General features: G+C 54.8%; 1 protein-coding gene across 2 annotated transcripts in view; it reads left to right on the forward strand.

Moving 5' to 3' along the window:
- The window catches only part of CLEC3B (C-type lectin domain family 3 member B), a 12,136-nt gene extending 3,093 nt beyond the window's left edge, over window positions 1–9,043 (forward strand). The window contains exons 1-3 of one of the 2 annotated variants that reach the window (XM_077777376.1): window positions 1,834–2,066; window positions 5,915–6,013; window positions 8,569–9,043. In XM_077777376.1, the coding sequence (XP_077633502.1) occupies window positions 1,958–2,066; window positions 5,915–6,013; window positions 8,569–8,969 (609 nt within the window). In that variant the 5' untranslated portion in view covers window positions 1,834–1,957 and the 3' untranslated portion in view covers window positions 8,970–9,043. Of the gene's footprint in view, window positions 1–1,833; window positions 2,067–5,914; window positions 6,014–8,568 lie in introns of those variants that run through there. The other variant, XM_077777377.1, reaches the window with a different exon arrangement.
- The last annotated feature ends 472 nt before the right edge of the window (window positions 9,044–9,515 follow it).

A 9,515-nucleotide genomic window follows, 5' to 3' on the forward strand; every position in this document is an offset into this window, starting at 1 on the left:
AAGCACTTTCCTGCTTTCTGGCAAAACAAGTTGTTCTGGGCTCATTTTCGACTTTTCCTGCCCCAGCCCTGGAATCAGGCCTCTCTCCCAGGTGCTCTGGTGGCTTTTAGTGGGAAGCTGGGTTTCAAAGCCAGTACTTGGAGGCTAGGAGTGCTCGAGGCCTTGGAGGAGGGGTCGCTGTTCCGTGGCCCTCCAGTGATGGCCAGGGAGCAGAGCTGTGCTTTTCCATCTAAACGTATGGGTTGAAGACCCAGATGGATTAAAGACCTCAGCCTCAGAAAGGAAAGGTAGTATAAGAAAATGCAGGGCACTTGGGTGGCTCAGTTGGTTCAGCGGCCAACTTCAGCTCAGGACTTGATCTCACAGTTCATGGGTTTGAGCCCTGCGTTGGGCTCTGTGCTGACAGCCTGGAGCCTGGAGCCTGCTTCAGATTCTGTCTCCTTCTTTCTCTGCCCCTCCCCCATTCGTGCTCTGTCTCTCTCTCAAAAATAAATAAACATTTAAAAAAATTTTTTTAAACTTCTGTTAAATATATGGGTTTGTCTTTATATGTCGAAGTCCACCACAGCCCACCGATAGCTCTGATTTTCATCCGACATCATACGATTCATTCTAGCTGTCTCTGTCTCCATCTTTGTACCTCTCTCCTCTGACCGTGAGAAACCTGGCTCCCACTGTCTCTGATAGACAGATGTGCTTATTCGACAGGTGCCCCCATATGTACCCTACCTCTCATCCCTGCCATGCAGGGTCCCCTCCTCCTCTGGCTTGGACTCCATGCAGGGCCTCTGCTCCCCCCGCCCCTGCCATGCCCCTCTGCACCCTGCAGGGCCAGGACATTCTTTTCTCCCTGTCCCCTCTCTGGGGCACCATGCCTTCCCCTCTCCCGCTGCGGCCACCTCCGCTTCGGGATGGGATGATCGAGAAACAGAATATGAAGGAGGGAGAGGGTTCCCTCGCATTCTTAACCAAAGCTGCACCAAGTGTATAGAGACAGAAGCAGAAAGGAATCACAACAAACATTCTTTTTTTTTTAAGTTATTTATTTATTTTGTGAGGAGGGTGGGGGAGGGGCAGAGAAAGAGAGAGAGAATCCCAAGCAGGCTCTGCACTTGTCAGCCCAGAACCCAACGTGGGGCTTGAACTCACAACCTGAGCTGAAATCAAGAGTTAAATGCTTTATTTTTTTTTAAGTTTATTTATTTTGAGAGAGAGAGCGTATGCGCGTACATGAATGGGGGAGGGACAGAGACAGAGGGAGAGAGGGAATCCTAAGCAGACTCCTGACCAGCAGTGCAGATCCTGACACGGGACTCGATCCCACCATGAGCTCATGACCTGAGCCATAACCAAGAGTCAGATGCTGAACTGACTGAGCCCCCGAGGCGCCCCGATTGGTAACAATCATTCTGTGACATCAGGCACTCAGCTGGAAAGAGGTCTCAGAGGTTATCAGGTTTGGAGTCACCCCATTTGGGTGCAAACCCCGGCATGGCCCCTACATAGCTGGGGCAAGTTCTTCACCTCCCTGGGCCTCAGTTTCCTCAACTATAAACTGGGGAGATGACAGTACTTCCCTCATGTTGCTGGTGTGAGGCCTCTGGGAGCTCATGCCAAGGGAGGATGTGGCCCCGCACCTGCCCAAGGTCACGGATCCACAAATGTGAGCTCTGACCACTATTGGCGTATTTTTCAGAACCCTAGACAGGAGGGATTCTGCTTTAGAAGGCGGGGCCAGGATGCAGGGTGGGTGTTCCCTGGGCAGGGAAGCTCTCCTAGGCCTGCCTTCTTTGCAGGCTTTTTTTTTTTTTTTTTTTTTTTTTTTTTTTTTTTTTTGGCATTCCTGCAGCCAAGTCTGGGAGGGTTTCCTGGACAGAAGTCCCTGTGGCCGCTGCCTTAAGACGTGCGGGCTGGGCCGCGGCTGCCACTGCTCTCCGACCCAGGCCAGTGCAGCAGCATGGAGCTTTGGGGGGCCTACCTGCTCCTCTGCCTCTTCTCCCTCCTGACCCAGGTCACCACCGAGTCGCCCACCCCCAAGGTCAGGAAGGCTGCAAATGTCAAGAAAGGTAAGGAGGGGGACAGGGCACTTCTGCCATCCTCCGGGGGGCTGGTCCCCCTGTCCTTTGCTGCTCTTCCTGCTTCTCCCCACTTCCGTCTTTCTTCCTGGTAAGTCCAGGGAACCTTAGTGAGGGACGCTTGGAGGCTGGGAGACCTCTCTGATACCAGGGGCGGTGGTCAGAACTGTAAGGATCATTGATTCTCCGAATGGGAAAGAACCTTTCATATCATCTAAACCGACACCCACTCCCCACCCCCCAAATACGTCAAAGAAATCAAACCTTTGGTTCGGCAGTGCCAGTGGCCTCTGCTTTGTACAATCTGCGGTTACTCGACTGTAATAAAATGGGGAGCGTGGCATTTGCCGACAGGCTTCCAGTTAGGATCTCATGATCCCAAACAGGCAAGTGCTGAACCCAGTGCCAGGCACGTAGGCTATACCTAATGAGCAGGGGGAATAGAAGGACCAGGTTAATTCTCTGTGTGGTGGCACATCATACAGCCTCGAGGAAATAAAAATGTGCAAACCGACAAGCTAGGACGCCAGAAGCAGATTCGCGTTCCCTCCGTTGCCTCTGGGTTTGGGGTATCTTTGGGTCGTCTTGGCTGGTGCACGGGCCTGCCCTTGGAGCCCTGCCTGTGGTGAGGTCACCCCAGGCTGTGTTGAGACAACATTAGCGAAATGCCATGGCAATGAACCGAGCTGTCACCCCCACAGGGCTCGGAGGCTCTGAGAGAGAGTTCCAGGGGATGAGATTGTGGATTTAGGCAGAGAAGCAGGCGGCCAGAGCCAAGAGTACTGAAAAGGCAAGGCAAGGGGGCGTGGGCCACCCTCAGGCCCCTCTCTGAGCCTCCCCTGTAAACGGGCAGCTGCCCATTGGCCAGGCCCCAGTGGAGTGAGGAGGTGCCTCAGGACAGCGGAGACACACAGGGCAGTGAAAAGAATGGGTGCAGAGAGATAATAACCGCCAGGGTTCTGTTAATAAAGTGAACAACAGGGGCGCCTGGGTGGCTTAGTCGGTTAAGCGTCCGACTTTCGCTCAGGTCATGATCTCGCGGTTCGTGGGTTCGAGCCCCGCGTCGGGCTCTGTGCTGACTGCCAGCTTGGAGCCTGGAGCCTGTTTCAGTCTGTGACTCCCTCTCTCTCTGACTCTCCCCTGCTCACACTGTCTCTCTCTCTCCCTCCTAGAAATAAATAAAAATATAAAAAAAAAATTATTAAAAAAAAGTGAACAACAAAAAGTTCAAAACAGGAGCACCTGGGTGGTTTGGTTGGTGAAGCATTTGACTCTTTCTTTTTAAAATATTTATTTATATTTGGGGGGAGAGGGGCAAAGGAGATGGAATCAGAATCCATCTGAAAGCAGGCTCCAGGCCCTGAGCTGTCAGCACAGAGCCCGAAGCAGGGTTTGAACTCGTGAACCGAAAGATCATGACCTGAGCTGAAGTTGGAGACTTAACTAACTGAGCCACCCAGGCGCCCCAAGCATCTGACTCTTGACTTCAGCTCAGGTCATGATCTCAGTTTGTGGGTTTGAGTCCCGCGTCAGTCTCTATGCCGACAGTGCAGAGCCTGCTTAGAATTTTCTCTCTCCCTCTCTCTCTCTGCCTCTCCCCCCAACTCTCTCTCTTTCTGTCTCTCAAAATAAATAAACATTAAAAAAAAAAGTTCAAAACAGAATGAATACCATGCCGACATTTATTTTGAAAAGCGGATTTATATACAAACACACACGTACCTTTATAAGCATAGAATTTTTCTGGAAGGCTCCACAAGACTGAGTGACAGCGATTCCCTCTGGGATGAAAAACTGGGGAGCTGACAGCAATCTCAGTTGGAAAGGAAACTGTGACATTTTGAATGGTTTGGGTTTTTTAAAAGTTATATGCAGCTGTTACCTTCTACACAATTGTCACTAAAAAAGAGGGGAGTCAACACCGTGCGTGGTTGTGTCCGTGAGCATGGGCTAAAACTGCCACCTTGAGATCTTTGTAAAGGATACACAGTTCCAAAGGCAGTATAGAATTTTTACACGTGGAAAAGCGTTGCTGATTTCTCAGCCACCAAAGATTTGGTATTTACTTATTTAATCATGCAAAGCATGTGTTTGGTCATGTGAAAAAGGAGACCTTGGCCCTCTCTAGCTGTCACACTCGAACCCTGGCCCCAAGCGGTCTCCGTGGTGGCCCCTGGAGGCCCTGGAACGCGGAGGCCTGCAGAACAGCTGACTGACCACACACAGCCTTCTGTCCAGCCCCGGCCTCTCCCTGAATCCTGCCTCAGTGTTCTGACTCACCCTGGTTTTTTCTTCCTTCCACCTACTGCCCACATACACATCAAATGCTTCCAGAGCGCTCGTCCACACAGGGGCCAATCTATGTGCTGGGCGTCCTAACAAAGGGTCACCAGCCTGCTCTTAAAGTGCAAATCGGAGCAAAAACCTCGGTGGTTCTCACTCAGGCACCAGCACCATCTCTCCGGGGAATACATTACAGTCCAGGAGCCTGGGCCCCATCCCTGGAAATGCTGGATGGAGGGGGTGGGGGAGAGGCGGGGAAGCATCTGCGTCTTCCCCAAGTCTCCAGTGACTTCCAGGGAGCCCCGCCAGGACTGCGTATCCCAGGAACGCCGTGAACCGGCCGAGGCAGAGGCCCAGCACGAAGCACACACCAGGCTAATTGGCCGGTCCCAAACCCTCCCTCTTTTTGCCTTGCTCATCTGGGTGTTATTTTGCTCATATTTGATAAGTTACATCACTGATTTCTACACATGTTTCTTGCACGCATTTGTTTCCCACGATTCCCCTGCAAAAGCCTCTTACGGAGTGGACAAAGGCTCTGACCTCTTCGCTCATGACCTTGGACTTCATGCAGGCACAGCAGACATGGAAGGGCTTCACTGCCCTCTACCCCAAGCCCCGCAGCCTTTCCTGAAGCCCCTGGGATTTCATTAAGACCGGGGTCCACCCACAGAGCCCTCATTCCACACACACACACGCAGCTACATCCCACCTGCCCCTGCCCGCCCACGCTCAGGGGGACTCAGGTCAGGGATCTGCTCACCTGCTGTCACAAGGGCAGGGAAGGTCCAGCTTGGAGCCCCGTGGGCTTGGGTTCAGGCCAGGCCTGCCTGCTGCTGGCTCTGCGATCTCGGGTGAGTTCCTTCATCCCGGCTTCGGTTTGCTGTGAGCGGTGCGAGCGAAGAGACGCACTGCCCGGGTCAGCAGGGTTGATCAAGAGGCAAGCACTGTTGTCTTTCTCTAAGCTCCAGTCTTCAGCGCCCTCCGAGGTGGGGCCATTAGCATCCCATTTCACAGATACGGAAACCGACTTCAGAGAGGCTGAGCAACTCGCCCCAGGCGGTCACATCCTTGTGACCTCAGAGCCCACGCACTGGCGCCCCTGTGCTGTCACGCTCAGCCCTAGGCTGGAGCGCATGCCTGCTGGTCTGAGTCCTGTTGCTCCAGCCTAGGAAGGTGAACTTGGCAGGGCCCAAGGGCATCTGGCTCTGCTTCCTCCGCTTTGCTCTCCTCTGGAGCTGGGGGCGGGGCTGGGTGTGCCCCCCCGCCCCCTGCCAGTCCCAACGCTATCCAAACCCCAGCAATATTCCTCAACAAATGTGCAGGTCTCACTTACGATGGATGGCTCCCCGCGCCCCCCGCCGGCAGATGGAAAATCACAATTACTTAGACTACTACCAGCAGGGACAGAGAACGGAATCCAAGACAGCAAAGTCTAGGGCTGTCCTTTCCTTTGTCCCCTTGTGGTGGATACAGGTAGTGTTTATCCCACCCGGTCCCTGCCGGCCCCCGTCCCTACTGCCTTCCTCATGTGTCTGTGATTGTCTCCATCCCAGATGCTGTGAGCCCAAAGATGTTTGAGGAGCTTAAGAGCCAGCTGGACAGCCTGGCCCAGGAGGTGGCCCTCCTGAAGGAGCAGCAGGCCCTGCAGACAGGTGAGTGCAGATGACAGGTGTGCCGACGACAGCCTCTCTGGGCCGGTTTGGGTGACAGCCAGTGGTGTGCCTGCAGGCTCCGGCCAGTACTGGGGCCCCTGCTGTAGGCCAAGAACCGAGGGGCTCAGGGAGCCCCCTCCTCAGCTGGCTTCCTCGCTGCCTGCAGACCCCCTTCGGTGTGTTCTTCCACAGGAAATGCATGGCCGGCCCTCCAAAAGCAGCATGGCCCCAGGAGCACTGGGGAGCCAGCCAGCAGCCTTCCTAGAGGACCCTCCCCTCAGCCACCATCACTCCTAATCATGGTTCACGCCTGGGAGGCTCTCGATTGAGCAACTGACTCTTGATTTTGACTCAGATCATGATCTCATGGTTCGTGGGTTCAAGCCCAGCATTGTACTGACAGTGTGGACTCTGCTTGGGATGCTCTTCCTGCTCTCTCTCTCTCACTCTCGCTCGCTCTTTCTCTCTCAGAATAAATGAAGAAACAGGGACACCTGGGTGGTTCAGTCAGTTAAGCGGCTGACTTCGGCTCAGGTCATGATCTCGCGGTCCGTAGGTTCGAGCCCCGCGTCGGGCTCTATGTGCTGACAGCTCAGAGCCTGGAGCCTGTTTCAGATTCTGTGTCTCCCTCTCTCTCTATGCCCCTCCCCAGCTCGTGCTGTGTCTCTCTCTGTCTCAAAAATAAATAAACATTTTAAAAAATTCAAAATAAATGAAGAAAAAAATAAACATGGAGAAACCAAGGCTTAGAGAGGTCCTGCTCCTTGCCCACGCTCACCTGGCTGGTCAGTACAGATTAGGATCTGAATGGGAGCGGCCTGCGGGTGCAGGGTGGGTGGGAGGAAGGGTGGGTTTGGGTCTCCTGGCGCTGCTCTAACCAGACAAGCGAGGATGGACGCAGTCACACTGCTACAGGTCTAGCTGGCCAGCCTACCTGGGCTGCCTAGTGTCTCTTTCTCTCTCTCTCTCAGCCATATTCCTTTCATGGCGACTCAGACTTGTCTACTCCCCTGCGACCTTGCCCCAGAGGACCCAAAAAACACTGGCGAGCAGTAATCCATTACGCTTACGACAGGAGCTTAGCACATGGCGGGCACTGTTCCACGTGCTTTGTGTACATGAACTCACTCTCCACAGAAAACCCACGTAGCGAGCATGTGACTAGAACCCCACCTCCATTTCCCACCATGCTGTTCTGGCAGCCTGCATTGCTCTCCCAAGATCCACCTAAAACGTGCCTGTGACATCACTGCCTCAGGACTCTCTCGTCCCTTGTCTCAATCAGTCTCCTCAGTTATAACACCCAAAAATGTTCTTTCCTTCATCACATTTATTGCAGTTTGTAGTGATATATTCATTGGTACTTGGTAAATTTCTAACAAAATTTTTTTAACGTTTATTTTTGAGAGAGAGTGTGCTCGCACGAGTGTGGGCGGGGGATGGGCAGGGAGAGAGGGAGACACAGAATCTGAAGCAGGCTCCAGGCTCTGAGCTATCAGCACAGAGCCCAACGCGGGGTTCCAACCCACAAACCATGAGATCATGACCTGAGCCGAAGTTGGATGTCCAACCGACTGAGCCACCCGGTGCCTAGCACCTCAGTCAATTTCTGAAGAGAAATGATTTTATACAACCTGCTTAACATAGCAACTGGGCTCAGGGGGTTCTAGAAAGGGGAGTGTCTACCATGGTTTGGCTTCAAGTAATAGAACACCTTATAGTAGCATAAATAGAAAGTGAGTCTGAAAGCAGGTAGCTGTGAGTTTTTGTTCAGAAGCTTTGCCTCCCGGCCTCAGATGGCTGCTCCAACTCCAGGCATCATGAGCACACTCGAGACAAGGTGAAGGAGAAAGAATGCACCAGCCATTTATCAGGAAAGCAGACGTCTTCTGTTCCCATCTTCCAGAGGAGAGCTNGAGACAAGAGAGAAAGGAGTTGGGAACGGATGTTGGTTGGGTCAACGGACAGTATCTGCCACAGACGGAATGTCTCCAATGTGCGCAGTGCCCTTCTGGGGTCCGTTGCCTCATCTGCAGAGTGGAAGCTGTGCGGGCACACTGCCCAGCAGGCTCTAAGGTCTCTCGCTCACGTCTAAGCTTTGTGCTTGAACAGAGTCCATGTAACCCAGGTGCCACGTGCCCCCTGTGGCGAGGTGATGTGGTGGGGACCTCCTGGCATGAAGTCCCTGGCCTATGGCCATCCAAACACTCCCCCCCCCCCCATGTCTGCTGATTCCTAGGAGGTTCATGGCCTCCAAAGCTGATCGGGCTCTCCAGAATCCCCCTGCTTTGGGCAGAGATGACCCTGCTTTTATACTTTCCCGGTCCCCCAGGCCCTGGAGATGGCACCCAGGGATGGGTGAGCCTTACCACCTCTGGCATGGGGATCAGGGCTCTGCATCAGTGTTCATCACGCGCCTGCCTTCTGGCCCCGGGGCTCTCCAGGGGCATAGGGAAGGCCTGGCAGACCGCAGGAGGGTGGGCCTGGCCCTGGAGGCCGGCCTTGGGCTCGGGAATCTGGCGACCTTGGGTGATGGCCATCTCTCCCCCTCGCAGTCTGCCTGAAGGGCACCAAGGTGCACATGAAGTGCTTCCTGGCCTTCCCCCAGTTGAAGACCTTCCACGAGGCGAGCGAGGACTGCATCTCGCGCGGGGGCACCCTGGGCACCCCGCAGACGGGCTCGGAGAACGACGCCCTCTACGAGTACCTGCGCCAGAGCGTGGGCGCCGAGGCCGAGATCTGGCTGGGCCTCAACGACATGGCGGCCGAGGGCGCCTGGGTGGACATGACCGGCGGCCACATCGCCTACAAGAACTGGGAGACGGAGATCACGGCGCAGCCCGACGGCGGCAAGGCCGAGAACTGCGCCGCCCTGTCCGGCGCGGCCAACGGCAAGTGGTTCGACAAGCGCTGCCGCGACAAGCTGCCCTACATCTGCCAGTTTGCGATCGTGTAGCCGCGGCGGGCGGGGGGCGGAGCCCGGGGCGCCCCAGCCCTGCTCGGGGTGCAAATAAAGGCGGTGCCTCTGGACCGGGAAGTGGCTGCGTCTGTGTTGGGCCCGCGGGGTTGGGTGCTCCCTGGAGGGGAGGGGAGAGAGGAGGGAGGAGGGGAGGGGATGGGAGGGGAAGGGAGGAGGAGACGAAAGTAGGAGGGGAGGAGAAAGGAGGAGGGGGAGGGGAGAGGAGGAGGAGAAGGGGAGAGGAGAAGGGAAAGGCTGAGGGGAGGAAGGGAGGATGGGAGAGAAGGGGAGGAGGTGGAGGAGGTGGAGGGGGAAATATAAAGGGGGGAGGAGAAAGGAGGAAGAGGAAGGGAAGGAGAAAGGGGGGAGGGGAGGAGAGGGAAGGTGAGCCGGTCACACTCGGTTCACACCACCGAGGGTTTCTCCGCAGAAAGATGGAAAAGAATGGAGACGGAGAATCCCCGACTGCTGCTGCCTCTTTGCATAACGTTTTATCATATAATTTCCTACTTACTGAACAGTTGCAAGAATTCCCCGGTACCC

This window comes from Crocuta crocuta, unplaced genomic scaffold (genome assembly GCF_008692635.1).
Source record: "Crocuta crocuta isolate KB4526 unplaced genomic scaffold, BGI_CrCroc_1.0 scaffold77, whole genome shotgun sequence".
Lineage (NCBI taxonomy): Eukaryota > Metazoa > Chordata > Mammalia > Carnivora > Hyaenidae > Crocuta > Crocuta crocuta.